Source organism: Hyla sarda, unplaced genomic scaffold (genome assembly GCF_029499605.1).
Source record: "Hyla sarda isolate aHylSar1 unplaced genomic scaffold, aHylSar1.hap1 scaffold_530, whole genome shotgun sequence".
Classification (NCBI taxonomy): Eukaryota; Metazoa; Chordata; class Amphibia; order Anura; family Hylidae; genus Hyla; species Hyla sarda.
Window position 1 is genome coordinate 156,588 of NW_026610541.1, and position 18,413 is coordinate 175,000.

Here is an 18,413-nt window from a genome sequence, read left to right on the forward strand (position 1 = left end):
TCTTTACATGTGTTACTATGGTAACCATGAGGTCTCACAGATACTTGGGATAATACCTCTATAGAACTGCAGCCATCTTTACATGTGTTACTATGGTAACCATGAGGTCACACAGATACTTGGGGTAATACCTCTATAGAACTGCAGCCATCTTTACATGTGTTACTATGGTAACCATGAGGTCACACAGATACTTGGGGTAATACCTCTATAGAACTGCAGCCATCTTTAGATGTGTTACTATGGTAACCATGAGGTCACATAGATACTTGGGGTGGTAATACCTCTATAGAACTGCAGCCATCTTTACATGTGTTACTATGGTAACCATGAGGTCACACAGATACTTGGGGTAATACCTCTATAGAGCTGCAGCCATCTTAACATGTGTTACTATGGTAACCATGAGGTCTCACAGATACTTGGGGTGGTAATACCTCTATAGAACTGCAGCCATCTTTACATGTGTTACTATGGTAACCATGAGGTCACAAATACTTGGGGTAATACCTCTATAGAACTGCAGCCATCTTTATATGTGTTACTATGGTAACCATGAGGTCACACAGATACTTGGGGTAATACCTCTATAGAACTGCAGCCATCTTTACATGTGTTACTATGGTAACCATGAGGTCACAAATACTTGGGGTAATACCTCTACAGAACTGCAGCCATCTTTACATGTGTTACTATGGTAACCATGAGGTCTCACAGATACTTGGGGTAATACCTCTATAGAACTGCAGCCATCTTTACATGTGTTACTATGGTAACCATGAGGTCTCACGGATATTTGGGGTAATACCTCTATAGAACTGCAGCCATCTTTACATGTGTTACTATGGTAACCATGAGGTCACACGGATACTTGGGGTAATACCTCTATAGAACTGCAGCCATCTTTACATGTGTTACTATGGTAACCATGAGGTCACAAATACTTGGGGTAATACCTCTACAGAACTGCAGCCATCTTTACATGTGTTACTATGGTAACCATGAGGTCTCACAGATACTTGGGGTAATACCTCTATAGAACTGCAGCCATCTTTACATGTGTTACTATGGTAACCATGAGGTCTCACGGATATTTGGGGTAATACCTCTATAGAACTGCAGCCATCTTTACATGTGTTACTATGGTAACCATGAGGTCACACAGATACTTGGGGTAATACCTCTATAGAACTGCAGCCATCTTTAGATGTGTTACTATGGTAACCATGAGGTCACACATACTTGGAATGGTAATACCTCTATAGAGCTGCAGCCATCTTTACATGCGTTACTATGGTAACCATGAGGTCAAACAGATACTTGGGTAATACCTCTATAGAACTGCAGCCATCTTTACATGTGTTACTATGGTAACCATGAGGTCACACAGATACTTGGGGTGGTAATACCTCTATAGAACTGCAGCCATCTTTACATGTGTTACTATGGTAACCATGAGGTCTCACAGATACTTGGGGTAATACCTCTATAGAGCTGCAGCCATCTTTACATGTGTTACTATGGTAACCATGAGGTCACACAGATACTTGGGGTAATACCTCTATAGAGCTGCAGCCATCTTTACATGTGTTACTATGGTAACCATGAGGTCACACAGATACTTGGGGTAATACCTCTATAGAACTGCAGCCATCTTTACATGTGTTACTATGGTAACCATGAGGTCACACAGATACTTGGGGTAATACCTCTATAGAACTGCAGCCATCTTTATATGTGTTACTATGGTAACCATAAGGTCTCACAGATACTTGGGGTAATACCTCTATAGAACTGCAGCCATCTTTACATGTGTTACTATGGTAACCATAAGGTCTCACAGATACTTGGGGTAATACCTCTATAGAACTGCGGCCATCTTTACATGTGTTACTATGGTAACCATGAGGTCTCACAGATACTTGGGGTAATACCTCTATAGAGCTGCAGCCATCTTTACATGTGTTACTATGGTAACCATGAGGTCACACAGATACTTGGGGTAATACCTCTATAGAACTGCAGCCATCTTTACATGTGTTACTATGGTAACCATGAGGTCTCACAGATACTTGGGGTAATACCTCTATTGAACTGCGGCCATCTTTACATGTGTTACTATGGTAACCATGAGGTCACACAGATACTTGGGGTAATACCTCTATAGAACTGCAGCCATCTTTACATGTGTTACTATGGTAACCATGAGGTCTCACAGATACTTGGGGTAATACCTCTATTGAACTGCGGCCATCTTTACATGTGTTAACCAAGGTCACATAGAGTAATACATCTATAGATCAGGGGCCCCACTCACATGTGTTAGGCCGGGTTCACACTGCGTTATGTGTTTTTGTTTATACATTTAATTCTTTTTAAAAGAGTAAAAAAAACATATGTAAAATGGATGCTAAAAACCATTCCCCAATGACTTGTAAAAACATAATAACTCGCCCCACAGTACAACATATACATATATTTTGGGCAGATCACTTTGTTTCAATAGTTTTTGTGTAATTTATGGCGTAGAGTAATGGGAATGTTCCGGTAGTTTAGGTTCCACCACAGATGTCGATGTTTCCGTGGACGTTTATATCCTTTTCAGGAGGATAAAAGCCCATACATTATACGTGAACAGAAAACGCAGTGTGAACCCGGTCATGGGGCCAACACGGAGACATGGCGGTCAGGTCATCCCACACTGATACCACCAGGACTCACGCTCCTTCTTCATCCCTATGTCCAGGCATTTCTTCAGCCGGCAGGCCTGGCAGTGGCGCCGGTTACTCTTGTTGATGACGCAGGCGTTCTGGAAGGGGCAGCTGAGCTGAAGGTGTCGCTTCATGGCGCGTCTAGGGGGAGAAGAAAGTGATCACAACATAACTGAGCTGAAGATGATCATGAGGGGACACTAATGACTGTGACACATAAGGGAAGATGAGGGGACACTAATGAATGTGACACATAAGGGAAGATGAGGGGACACTAATGACTGACACACAAGGGGAGATGATGGGGACACTAATAACTGACACATAAGGGAAGATGATGGGGACATTAATGACTGACACACACAAGGGGAGATGATGGGGACACTAATGACTGACACACAAGGGGAGATGATGGGGACACTAATAACTGACACATAAAGGAAGATGAGGGGACACCAACAACTGTCACACATAATGGGAGATGAGGGGACACTAATAACTGTCACACATAATGGGAGATGAGGGGACACTAATAACTGTCACACATAAGGGGAGATCATGGGGACACTCATGACTGTGACACATGGAGAATAGGGGGACATTAACAATGTTTGGGATCAAAATAGCATGAAATGAGCAGCGACTCCTGTGTCCCGGTCCTACAGGATTCCACCATCACATCCTTCTTTCTTGATCACTTTCAGTTCCTTTTTGTAAGGTTCTAACGCTCTTTTCTATTCTGATTTATTTCCCTGCTGCTCTTACTGTTGAGACCCCCTCTCTATATAGGCGAACTGATGCCCCCCTTATTTTGTGTATTCACAACACATGATGTCACCTCTGACCCCTCAACCACTTTAACACTATTATTAAGACCTTGTGCAGCTGCTGCCTGGCATTGAGCGCTAGGACTGATCCTTGTGCCTCTTCAGCTCCATTGTCCTTGGTTAAGGGGGAAACTAAATGACTGTAAAACATGAGAGGACATGAGGGGGACACCAACGACTGTGAAACATGAGGGGGACACCAATGACTGACATGAGGGGGACACCAATGACTGTGACACGAGGGGGACACCAATGACTGTGACACGAGGGGGACACCAATGACTGACACGAGGGGGACACCAATGACTGTGACATGAGGGGGACACCAATGACTGTGACATGAGGGGGACACCAATGACTGTGACATGAGGGGGACACTTATGACTGTGACATGAGGGGGACACTAATGACTGACACACGAGGGGGACACTAATGACTGACACACGAGGGGGACACTAATGACTGTGACACATGAGGGGACACTAATGACTGAAACATGAGGGGGACACTAATGACTGAAACATGAGGGGGACACTAATGACTGTGAAACATGAGGGGGACACTAATGACTGTGACACATGAGGGGGACACTAATGACTGACACATGAGGGGACACTAATGACTGTGACACATGAGGGGGACACTAATGACTGAAACATGAGGGGGACACTAATGACTGTGAAACATGAGGGGGACACTAATGACTGTGACACATGAGGGGGACACTAATGACTGTGACACATGAGGGGGACACTAATGACTGTGACACATGAGGGGGACACTAATGACTGACACATGAGAGGAGATGGGGAAGGGGGACACTAATGACTGTGAAACATGAGGGGGACACTAATGACTGTGAAACATGAGGGGGATACTAATGACTGTGAAACATGAGGGGGACACTAATGACTGACACATGAGAGGAGATGGGGAAGGGGGACACTAATGACTGTGACATGAGGGGGACACTAATGACTGTGAAACATGAGGGGGATACTAATGACTGTGACACATGAGAGGAGATGGGGAAGGGGGACACTAATGACTGTGACATGAGGGGGACACCAATGACTGACACATGAGGGGGACACCAATGACTGACACATGAGAGGAGATGGGGGGGGTTCACTAATGACCCCGGAGCGTCCTTATATACGAAACACTTTGTGATGACTGAATACACCGGGTCCTTGTGTTTATGTTATGGCAGCTGCTATATGAACACCCCCCCTGAAACCCCGCCCCCGCCCCCAGCCCCTCCATTTAATGGCGGCTCGTGAAGCCTCTTGTGACCACAATGCACCTCTCTGCCCTTTATACTGTCAGTCTCATATAATTATTAGGCCACAATGGTGTCTCTCCTTGGTGACTATTGATGTGTATTATATATATTAAAGGAGGACAGTGATTAGCCATTGGTTGCCATGTGACTCCCAATGACTGTGACAAGAGGGGACACTAATGACTGAAACATCAGGGGGACACTAAACACTGTGACACATGAGAGGAGATGGGGAAGGGGGACACTAATGAATGTGACATGAGGGGGACACTAATGACTGTGAAACATGAGGGGGACACTAATAACTGTGACATGAGGGGGACACTAATGACTGACATGAGGGGGACACTAATGACTGACATGAGGGGGACACTAATGACTGACATGAGGGGGACACTAATGACTGACATGAGGGGGACACTAATGACTGACATGAGGGGGACACTAATAACTGTGACATGAGGGGGACACTAATGACTGACATGAGGGGGACACTAATGACTGACATGAGGGGGACACTAATAACTGTGACATGAGGGGGACACTAATGACTGACATGAGGGGGACACTAATGACTGACATGAGGGGGACACTAATGACTGACATGAGGGGGACACTAATAACTGTGACATGAGGGGGACACTAATGACTGACATGAGGGGGACACTAATGACTGACATGAGGGGGACACTAATGACTGACATGAGGGGGACACTAATGACTGACATGAGGGGGACACTAATGACGGACATGAGGGGGACACTAATGACTGACATGAGGGGGACACTAATAACTGTGACATGAGGGGGACACCAATGACTGACACATGAGAGGAGATGGGGGGGTTCACTAATGACCCCGGAGTGTCCTTATATACGACTGAATACACCGGGTCCTTGTGTTTATGTTATGGCAGCTGCTATATGAACACCCCCCCCCCCCCCCAGCCCCTCCATTTAATGGCGGCCCGTGAAGCCTCTTGTGACCACAATGCACCTCTCTGCCCTTTATACTGTCAGTCTCATAATTATTAGGCCACAATGGTGTCTCTCCTTGGTGACTATTGATGTGTATTATATATATTAAAGGAGGACAGTGTTTAGCCATTGGTTGCAATGTGACTCCCAATGACTGTGACAAGAGGGGACACTAATGACTGACATGAGGGGGACACCAATGACTGTGACACATGAGAGGAGATGGGGGTGTTTCACTAATGACCCCAGAGCGTCCTTATATACGAGACACATTGTGACGACTGAATACACCGGGTCCTTGTGTTTATGTTATGGCAGCTGCTATATGAACACCCCCCCCCCCCCCAGCCCCTCTATTTAATGGCGGCTCGTGAAGCCTCTTGTGACCACAATGCACCTCTCTGCCCTTTATACGGTCAGTCTCATATAATTATTAGGCCACAATGGTGTCTCTCCTTGGTGACTATTGATGTGTATTATATATATTAAAGGAGGACGGTGATTAGCCATTGGTTGCCATGTGACTCTCTTAAAATAATAGGGGCTCAAAAACACTGCGCAATTTACAACCCTCTCAGGGGCTAATAGGCCTCGGTCATTACACAGCATGGCTGCCTAGCAACAGCTCCAAGCCTGGATCTGGTATCTTGGAGGCTCCAAGATATATCAGATCCAGGCTCCTCAAGGCTTCCTGATATGGATTCTGGGTAGCGGTGGGGGCGTCATCGCGGCGGGTCAGGGTGAGGGGCTGCTATTACAGGAATAATAGTGAAGATCCGGCAGAATATAATGTCTTCCATTTCTCATCATTATTTCTATACATTTCAGGTTTTTCAGTGTTATTTCCAGTGTTCTATCAACTGACTCCAGAAAGTTAAACAGATTTGTAAATTACTTCTATAACAAAAATCTTAATCCTTCCAATAATTATCAGCTGCTAAATTTGAGTTGTGATTTTCTGTCTGGCAACAGTGCTCTCTGCTGACATCTCTGCTTGTCTCGGGAACTGCACAGAGTAGAAGAGGTTTGCTATGGGGATTTGCTTCTAAACTAGGCGGTTCCCGAGACAGGTGTCATCAGAGAGCACTTAGACAGAAAAGAACAACCCAACTTCAGCAGCTCATAAGTACTGAAAGGATTAAGTTTTTTTTTTATAGTTAATTTACAAATCTGTTTAACTTTCTGGAGCCAGTTGATATATATATATATATATCTATTTTTCCGGACTTCGGCTGCGGAATCCTATCGAAGTCAATGGGGCTTGATTTCCGCCGAATTTGCGCGGAATGCATACAGCTTTGACTGTTCACTTAAATAAAGTCTATCTTTTTAGTGAGCTGCGGACTCATGCAGACTTTATGCGGAATTCACACACGAAGTCCGCATGATTGCGCAAATGTTAGAAAACTGCGGAATTCTGCAGAAAACCAATGCGGAGGCAGAATTCATGCAGATAGGCGGAATTTCCATCGTGTGAACGCGGCCTTAGGCCGCGTTCACACGACAGAAATTCCGCCTATCTGCATGAATTCTGCCTCCGCACTGGTTTTCTGCAGAATTCCGCAGTATTTAAACACAGGCGGAATCCATGCAGAAATTTCCGCATTTACATCGAAGTAAAAAGAACACATTTTATTTAATTTATTTAATTCCATGCAAATACTGCACAAATTCAGCAGAAATGTAGCCCCATTGACTTCAATGGGATTCCGCAAACCAGAGTTCTATTATTCCGGACCGCGGAAGTCCGCACGGAATTTACGTTGTGTGAACGCAGCCTAAGGGTCTTTCTGCTGCTCTGTTCACAATGAGAAATTTCCGGGGACTAAATTATGACGCAGAATCGTATTCTGCCAGAAGGCTGAACAGGTCCCTATTTTGGCGGGATCCCTGAGTAAAAAGGCCATTGAAGTCGACGGGACTTTATTTTTTATTTTATTTTTTGCCGAAAGGAGTTTGGAGCAGAATTGACGCAATTTTTTTTGCATGGATGAAACTCCAAAGAGGCCGAACTTCCTCCACAACATTTCCCGATCCTCCTCCTCCTGATTTCTTCTTCAAATTCCGCGCAAAAGTCGGCACAAAGCAGAAGATGGCAGATTTGCAGAATTTCCTGACCAAAGGGATTCCTCATCAATTCCTCAGTGTGAACATATCCCAAGAATAAACACGCACACGTTCTATCTTCTGGCGGAATACAATTCCTCGTTGGAAAGTTCGCCTCTGATCCTCCACAGCGTGAGCAGAGCGACAGAAAGACTATTGCAGCCAAAAGAACTTTCATTGCAGGTAAAATTGGCGTGAAACGTGTGTGCAGAATTCAGTAGTGTGAACATAGTCTTAGGGTAGGTTCCCACAGGTGAAGAAGTGAGGCATTTAATTTTATACCTCGAAAGTCTCAAGACTGCAACTCCCAGCGTGCCCGGTCAGCAAAAGGCTGTCTGGGCATGCTGGGAGTTGTGGTTTTGCAACAGCTGGAGGCACACTGTTTATAGGAATGTGCAGAGTCCCCGCAGATGGTGCGACGTGCAGCGCTCAGACCAAGACCCCAACTTCTGAGCATTATCCCCCCAACAAGTGTTCGATCTCTATATAGGAATTCTCGTGACAATGGAAACCTCTATATAACAGATTATTTTTGCTAGAACAAACATATATAGATTAGATATAGGAAATAATTATTATAATAAATACTCGGTACATATAATAAACACATTATTACACGTAAACCTAAAAAAATGAAACATAAACTACCAACCAGGACTGATACTATTACCTCCAAATGTACCAACCAGGACTGATATTACCTCCTATGGTACCAACCAGGACTGATCGCATCAGTCCTGGTTGGTACCATAGGATGTGATAGTATCAGTCCTGGTTGGTACCATAGGATGTGATAGTATCAGTCCTGGTTGGTACCATAGGATGTGATAGTATCAGTCCTGGTTGGTACCATAGGATGTGATCGTATTACCTCCTATAGTACCAACCAGGACTGATATTATTACCTCCTATGGTACCAACCAGGACTGATTTATTACCTCCTATGGTACCAACCAGGACTGATTTATTACCTGCTATGGTACCAACCAGGACTGATGCTATTACCTCCTATGGTACCAACCAGGACTGATGCTATTACCTCCTATGGTACCAACCAGGACTGATGCTATTACCTCCTATGGTACCAACCAGGACTGAGGCTATTACCTCCTATGGTACCAACCAGGACTGAGGCTATTACCTCCTATGGTACCAACCAGGACTGATGCTATTACCTCCTATGGTACCAACCAGGACTGAGGCTATTACCTCCTATGGTACCAACCAGGACTGATGCTATTACCTCCTATGGTACCAACCAGGACTGATCCTATTACCTCCTATGGTACCAACCAGGACTGATCCTATTACCTCCTATGGTACCAACTAGGACTGATACTATTACCTCCTATGGTACCCACTAGGACCAATACTACTGCCTCTTATAGTACTCACCAGGACTGATGGACTGATACTCTCGCTTTTGAGGTAAAGACAAAAGAACAAGGAGGTGCTCACCTCGTGCAGATCATCAAATTGGAAAAGAAGAAACAAAGGCAAGATGGACGGCACCTTACCTAGTTGTGCTGAGAGCATAACCTCTACAAGCATGTATAGAGATCGCAGCCTCCGAGTCCCTCCGGTGTTCCAATGGCGGTAACCGGTCAGAAATGCAGCAATGAAGAAGGGTAAGTATTACCTCGAAAACGGGACATCTCACGGGGTGCAAGTGGTAAATTACAACGATTTATTGGAAGATAAAAACTGCAACACATAGAACATCGCGTTTCCACCCGGACCGGGCTCTTCGTCAGGCACAAGGAATGTTACAACAAACCATGGTTAAAAAAACACAATGAATTACTTCCGGGTCAATGGAATTACTTCCGGGTCAATGGAATTACTTCCGGGTCAATGGAATTACTTCCGGGTCAATGGAATTACTTCCGGGTCAATGGAATTACTTCCGGGTCAATGGAATTACTTCAGAGTCAATGGACCGCATATTGGATCCGGAACTAAAAACAGAATGATAGCAATGGAAGTAGAAACAATTAAGAGCAATAATACTAGACACTAAGATAATAATATGAGTAAATAAAGATGCAATAAAACACCATTTATAATGTGCAAATACCATGGGAACGGGGAGCATTATCGGACTAAAGTGCACGCGTGCGCATTGGCACAAATACGATCAGAGGACGGAGACGTCTTGCGCAGCAGCTAATAACCGCCGTCTGAGATGTCAATGACGTAACAGAAGTGTGCCTAAAAACATATCAATAATTAATAAAGTAACTTGACTGAATACAATCAACACCGAACTAGACGAGAAAAGGTAAGTGACAATGTTGTCCTTATACTATAATTGCTCTGATTTCATTCAGACCATTTGGGGATATGGTGTTCCTCTTATACATCCAGTACATTTTACTGACACTCGCAGGGACATAGTAAATCGGCGTAATACGGATAGAGCACAGTGTTTCGAAACTCCATGGAGTAAAAATTTCTGATCGTAGTTGTGCCAATGCGCATGCGTGCACTTTAGTCCGGTAATGCTCCCCGTTCCCATTGTATTTGTACATTAGATATGGTGTTTTATTGTCTCTTTTTTATTCATATCATTATCTTCGTGTCTAGTATTATTGCTCTTAATTGTTTTTATTTCCATTGTTATAATTCTGTTATTAGTTCCGGTTCGTAGTTCATTATGTGTTTTTTTTTTTTTTAACCATGGGTTGTTGTAACAATCTTTGTGCCTGACGAAGAGCCCGGTCCGGCCTGGAAACGCTATATTGTGTGTGTTGCAGTTTTTATCTTCCAATAAGTCGTAACTTACCACTTACCTTCCTGAGTTCTGCACCCATGAGATGTCCTGTTTTCGAGGTCATACTTGTCACTTTTGAGGTACTGATACTATGACCTCTTAAGGTACCCACCCGCACTGATACTATCACGTCCTATGGTAATGACAATACAGTGACCCCCCGGCCTACAATGGCCCCGACATACCATATATATACAGTGACCCCCCCCGACCTACGATGGCCCCGACATACCATAATATATATATATATACACATATATATATACACATACATATATATATATATATATATATATATATATATATACACATATATACATACATATATACACATACATATATACATATATATATATATATATATATATATATACATACATATATATATATATATATATACACACAGTGACCCCCCGACCTACCATATATATATATATATACAGTGACCCCTCGGCCTACGATGGCCCCGACATACCATCATTTCAGCATACGATCACTCTCAGAGGCCATCACATGGTGAAGGCAGCATAAACATCCGATGCTTTTGTATGTCGGCGCCATCACATAAACGTCTATCTGGCAGCGCAGACTGCTTCAGCTGCCCCCGGATAGCCGTTTACGGTGCCCTGTGTGGTCCGCTGACGATCACTTACCTGTCCTCGGGGCTCCGGCGCGTCCTCTTCGGGATCCCCTGCATAGTCGGCGCTCTCCATCATCGTCATCACATCGTCCCGTCATCCAATAGGAGCGGCGTGCGTAGCGACGTGATGGCGGCGACGGAGAGCGAGGATGCCGGGGAAGCAGAGGCCTTGCCGGAGCATTGGGGACACCTCGGGGACACGGCGACAGCGATGGACGGCAATATCCAGGGCAGCGGTGACGAGCAGTGACGGTCCGGAGCGGCAGGGACAGGTGAGTACAACTTCCTCTAACCGTTGGCTGTCCGGGCATGCTGGGTGTTGTAGTTTTGCAACATCTGGAGGTCCGCAGGTTGTAGACCACTGTCCTATACTTTATATTGCACGGATCCCTCAACATGTGATGGTTTCATCAAACGATGGTCCATTTGGAACGGATTCCCATCGTATGTTGTCGCAGTAACCTGCACATTTTACAGTTTTCTCAGCCATCCCATGTAAACCAATAAACTATAACTATCAGGGATCCATGGACCATGCGGACCCCTCACCGCACCCACCTGAAGAAACCTTTGCAGCCTTCGCATGTCATGACATTAAAGTGATATCCGGTTGCTTGGTCACCACAGGCTCGGCAGATCTTGGTTTCGCCATCATCATCGTCTTCCCCTGTTCCGCAGCTGGTGGAGGCGTCTTCCTCCTCCTCTTCCTCCAGTACGATGGTCTCCTGAACCTTGGACATGGTTCAGACACAGAGGCTTGATGCTCGGGAACAGCCACTTCTTCTAGTGACGGGGGAGGATCCCGAGCACCCACACAGGCGAGATCTACGAGGAAGAACAAGAAAGGCGACACGTTACGGGTGCGAACCACTACTCATTGCCTCTTGTCCTTTCCCTTCTCCTTTTTTATTTATTGTCTTTATTATTTACTGCTCCTTTCGTATTGATATGATTTTTTGTATGTGTTTTTCCCTTTGTTTTGGAAAATTTAAAAAAGTTGTGAAAATAAACAATTATTTAAAAAAATTAATAAATAAAAAGAGGGGGATTTTTTTAAAGTTTTAATTCAATATTCGCCGAAACATTTTTTATTTTATTTTAGAATTTTTGTTTAAATGTGTTTTTAGTTGATGAGTTTTATGCAGGTCAAAATCAAATACAAAATAATTGTTCTTCACAAAGGGTTAAACCTCCTGAACGGCCAAGCAGCCTAATCTCACTTTACAGCCTGCTGCACAGGAAAGAACTAATCTCCTTGTAACAACTGGTGGAGGATGGAAAGGGTAGGATGATGGAGGTAGTAAACTTATGGTCTCATGGGTCTATGGTCTCACAGTAGCTTTGAAGGTCTGACTGGACCCTAAATATCTTCCAGTGGTCTAAGCAACTTTATTAATGGAGGGTCTGCACAGTAAGGGTAGTCCTTGGCCTCAAAGGACATTGTGGTGTAAGTGTCTTGGTGCTGGTACATTAACTCAAGATACTCAGAGAGGAATAAACTGACGGGAGACAATCTATAGCCACACTACAACCTATACTCCTCAGCATCATGTTGACGAGTACTGGGACACTACAAACTCCCCCTCCAAAAATAATTCATCCGGGTCAGACAGTGGCACCTTGAGTGGTACCAGGAAACTGCACTGGGAGCTGAAGTTTAACAACATCTGGAAAGCCACGAGTAAGGGTGAAGTACACATGGAGGATGTGGCACCCCTCATCCCACCTGAAGACCAGGAGCCATTGTGCTTCCTAACAATGGAGTCCTAAACACAGCTGTCTCCCAATTTAGAAAACCACAATAGAGAAGATCTGCCTCTGTGAGGACATAAGGAAGGAGGCATACCGAGAAAGAGAAAAAGAAAGAAAGAAAGAAAGAAAAAAAAAAGAGAAAGAAAGAAAGAAAGAAAGAAAAAAAAGAGAAAGAAAGAAAGAAAGAAAGAAAGAAAGAGAGAGAGAGAGAGATTATACAGCAGGTTATACAGCAGCCGTTGAGGGGTTTTCTCTTCTTTAATATCATACCGCTATATCTGAGACAGAATGGCGGGTGATTTTAATGCTACGGCTGCCGAGCGCAAAATATTCTTCAGTGATTACATTTTATTTTTGTTTCCCCCAATGATTTGACTTTTCAAGCAGAACTTCACAGGTATGTTACAGTATATAGGGTATGTCTGCACCACTACACCGCCAAACCAGGTGAAGGGTCATAAATTCTGTACAGGAAGATGGAGGAGACACAGGAAAAACCTGTGTGTCAGGTAATAGAGGATGATAAGGATGGGACAGTATTATAGTAGTTATATTCTTGTATATAGGAGCAGTATTATAGTAGTTATATTCTTGTATATAGGAGCAGTATTATAGTAGTTATAGTCTTGTATATAGGAGCAGTATTATAGTAGTTATATTCTTGTATATAGGAGCAGTATTAGAGTAGTTATATTCTTGTATATAGGAGCAGTATTATAGCAGTTATATTCTTGTATATAGGAGCAGTATTATAGCAGTTATATTCTTGTATATAGGAGCAGTATTATAGCAGTTATATTCTTGTATATAGGAGGCAGTATTATAGCAGTTATATTCTTGTATATAGGAGCAGTATTATAGTAGTTATATTCTTGTATATAGGAGCAGTATTATAGCAGTTATATTCTTGTATATAGGAGGCAGTATTATAGTAGTTCCATTCTTGTGTATAGGAGCAGTATTATAGTAGTTCCATTCTTGTATATAGGAGGCAGTATTATAGCAGTTCCATTCTTGTATATAGGAGCAGTATTATAGTACTAATATTCTTGTATATAGGAGCAGTATTATAGTAGTTCTATTCTTGTATATAGGGGGCAGTATTATAGTAGTTATATTCTTGTATATAGGAGCAGTATTATAGTAGTTATATTCTTGTATATAGTAGTTATATTCTTGTATATAGGAGCAGTATTATTGTAGTTATATTGTATATAGGAGCAGTATTATAGTAGATATATTCTTGTATATAGGAGCAGTATTATAGTAGTTATATTCTTGTATATAGGAGCAGTATTATAGTAGTTATATTCTTGTATATAGGAGGCAGTATTATAGTAGTTATATTCTTGTATATAGGAGCAGTATTATAGTAGTTATATTCTTGTATATAGGAGCAGTATTATAGTAGTTATATTCTTGTATATAGGAGACAGTATTATAGTAGTTATATTCTTGTATATAGGAGACAGTATTATAGTAGTTATATTCTTGTATATAGGAGACAGTATTATAGTAGTTATATTCTTGTATATAGGAGCAGTATTATAGTAGTTATATTCTTGTATATAGGAGCAGTATTATAGTAGTTATATTCTTGTATATAGGAGCAGTATTATAGTAGTTCTATTCTTGTATATAGGGGGCAGTATTATAGTAGTTCTATTCTTGTATATAGGGGGCAGTATTATAGTAGTTATATTCTTGTATATAGGAGCAGTATTATAGTAGTTATATTCTTGTATATAGTAGTTATATTCTTGTATATAGGAGCAGTATTATTGTAGTTATATTGTATATAGGAGCAGTATTATAGTAGATATATTCTTGTATATAGGAGCAGTATTATAGTAGTTATATTCTTGTATATAGGAGCAGTATTATAGTAGTTATATTCTTGTATATAGGAGGCAGTATTATAGTAGTTATATTCTTGTATATAGGAGCAGTATTATAGTAGTTATATTCTTGTATATAGGAGCAGTATTATAGTAGTTATATTCTTGTATATAGGAGACAGTATTATAGTAGTTATATTCTTGTATATAGGAGACAGTATTATAGTAGTTATATTCTTGTATATAGGAGCAGTATTATAGTAGTTATATTCTTGTATATAGGAGCAGTATTATAGTAGTTATATTCTTGTATATAGGAGCAGTATTATAGTAGTTATATTCTTGTATATAGGAGCAGTATTATAGTAGTTATATTCTTGTATATAGGAGCAGTATTATAGTAGTTATATTCTTGTATATAGGAGCAGTATTATAGTAGTTATATTCTTGTATATAGGAGCAGTATTATAGTAGTTATATTCTTGTATATAGGGGGCAGTATTATAGTAGTTCTATTCTTGTATATAGGAGCAGTATTATAGTAGTTATATTCTTGTATATAGGGATTAGTATTATGGTAGTTATATTCTTGTATATAGGAGCAGTATTATAGTAGTTATATTCTTGTATATAGGAGCAGTATTATAGTAGTTATATTCTTGTATATAGGAGCAGTATTATAGTAGTTATATTCTTGTATATAGGAGCAGTATTATAGCAGTTATATTCTTGTATATAGGAGCAGTATTATAGTAGTTATATTCTTGTATATAGGAGCAGTATTATAGTAGTTATATTCTTGTATATAGGGGGCAGTATTATAGTAGTTATATTCTTGTATATAGGAGGCAGTATTATAGTAGTTATATTCTTGTATATAGGAGCAGTATTATAGTAGTTATATTCTTGTATATAGGAGCAGTATTATAGTAGTTATATTCTTGTATATAGGAGACAGTATTATAGTAGTTATATTCTTGTATATAGGAGACAGTATTATAGTAGTTATATTCTTGTATATAGGAGACAGTATTATAGTAGTTATATTCTTGTATATAGGAGCAGTATTATAGTAGTTATATTCTTGTATATAGGAGCAGTATTATAGTAGTTATATTCTTGTATATAGGAGCAGTATTATAGTAGTTCTATTCTTGTATATAGGGGGCAGTATTATAGTAGTTCTATTCTTGTATATAGGGGGCAGTATTATAGTAGTTATATTCTTGTATATAGGAGCAGTATTATAGTAGTTATATTCTTGTATATAGTAGTTATATTCTTGTATATAGGAGCAGTATTATTGTAGTTATATTGTATATAGGAGCAGTATTATAGTAGATATATTCTTGTATATAGGAGCAGTATTATAGTAGTTATATTCTTGTATATAGGAGCAGTATTATAGTAGTTATATTCTTGTATATAGGAGGCAGTATTATAGTAGTTATATTCTTGTATATAGGAGCAGTATTATAGTAGTTATATTCTTGTATATAGGAGCAGTAGTTATATTCTTGTATATAGGAGACAGTATTATAGTAGTTATATTCTTGTATATAGGAGACAGTATTATAGTAGTTATATTCTTGTATATAGGAGCAGTATTATAGTAGTTATATTCTTGTATATAGGAGCAGTATTATAGTAGTTATATTCTTGTATATAGGAGCAGTATTATAGTAGTTATATTCTTGTATATAGGAGCAGTATTATAGTAGTTATATTCTTGTATATAGGAGCAGTATTATAGTAGTTATATTCTTGTATATAGGAGCAGTATTATAGTAGTTATATTCTTGTATATAGGAGCAGTATTATAGTAGTTATATTCTTGTATATAGGGGGCAGTATTATAGTAGTTCTATTCTTGTATATAGGAGCAGTATTATAGTAGTTATATTCTTGTATATAGGAGCAGTATTATAGTAGTTATATTCTTGTATATAGGGGCAGTATTATAGTAGTTATATTGTATATAGGAGCAGTATTATAGTAGTTATATTCTTGTATATAAGAGCAGTATAATAGTAGTTATATTCTTGTATATAGGAGCAGTATAATAGTAGTTATATTCTTGTATATAGGAGCAGTATAATAGTAGTTATATTCTTGTATATAGGAGCAGTATTATAGTAGTTATATTCTTGTATATAGGAGCAGTATTATAGTAGTTCTATTCTTGTATATAGGAGGCAGTATTATAGTAGTTCTATTCTTGTATATAGGAGGCAGTATTATAGTAGTTATATTCTTGTATATGTGAGCAGTATTATAGTAGTTATATTCTTGTATATAGGAGCAGTATTATAGTAGTTATATTCTTGTATATGTGAGCAGTATTATAGTAGTTATATTCTTGTATATAGGAGCAGTATTATAGTAGTTATATTCTTGTATATAGGAGCAGTATTATAGTAGTTATATTCTTGTATATAGGAGGCAGTATTATAGTAGTTATATTCTTGTATATAGGAGGCAGTATTATAGTAGTTCTATTCTTGTATATAGGAGGCAGTATTATAGTAGTTCTATTCTTGTAAAGAATGAAGAGATGTCCAGTGCAGATTCCAAGCAATACAAAATTATTTATTCAGCAGTAAAACGACATGACGACTGGTAGGTGACGCGTTTCAGCCCCAATCTGCGGCCTTAGTCATATATAAAAGACAGTAGTGAAGGGGGATACTGTTTAGTAAAACCGCCCACCAGAAGTAAAGTGACAGGTGCCCCGCCCCTTGAAACTTTTCATCAAACACCCACCAGAAGTAAAGTGACAGTTACCATGCCCCCTTTTCTAATAGGCCACGCCCCTTTGTGATGTCATGCCATGCCATGTGATGTCCAGCTCCAGCAATTGGTCACACTATTTATTTCAGTGCTACAGCTGCTTTTTAAGACAGTAACTTTCTTTGTATACATTTGTTCTCTCTATGGGGCCGGAGAGGGTGTGAGATAATCACATTATATAGTAATAGTATATATATATATTTATAGAGAGTGTGAATATATATACATTTTACATCAGGTTTTCCACAGCCGCACAGAATGTTATATAAATAATTATTTCCCATTATATAGAAACAGAGGCTTTTGATGCTATATTCACACATGTAGATCTAATCTGATAAGACATCATTACAGCCGAATAGTATATATATTATGAGTATATAGCAATGAATAGAGACGCCTCTAAAACAGATCATTTATAGTATCGCACATTGCAAAATATTAATACATCCTTCTAATATAAGGTTCTATGACCCATAATATTAATACATCCTTCTAATATAAGGTTCTATGACCCATAATATTAATACATCCTTCTAATATAAGGTTCTATGACCCATAATATTAATACATCCTTCTAATATAAGGTTCTATGACCCATAATATTATTACATCCTTCTAATATAAGGTTCTATGACCCATAATATTAATACATCCTTCTAATATAAGGTTCTATGACCCATAATATTAATACATCCTTCTAATATAAGGTTC

At 40.1% G+C, this 18,413-nt stretch overlaps 1 protein-coding gene across 6 annotated transcripts in view; it reads right to left on the bottom strand.

Moving 5' to 3' along the window:
* NR1I2 (nuclear receptor subfamily 1 group I member 2) overlaps window positions 1-18,413 on the bottom strand; it is an 81,493-nt gene that overhangs the window by 15,629 nt on the left and 47,451 nt on the right. For 3 of the 6 annotated variants that reach the window (XM_056554021.1, XM_056554020.1, XM_056554025.1), the window contains exons 2-3: window positions 11,878-12,144; window positions 2,722-2,852 (exon numbers count right to left, since the gene is read on the bottom strand). In XM_056554021.1, coding sequence (XP_056409996.1) covers window positions 2,722-2,852; window positions 11,878-12,059 — 313 coding nt within the window. In that variant the 5' untranslated portion in view covers window positions 12,060-12,144. Of the gene's footprint in view, window positions 1-2,721; window positions 2,853-3,587; window positions 3,756-4,643; window positions 4,729-9,423; window positions 9,605-11,877; window positions 12,145-18,413 lie in introns of those variants that run through there. The other 3 variants (XM_056554023.1, XM_056554024.1, XM_056554022.1) reach the window with 3 other exon arrangements.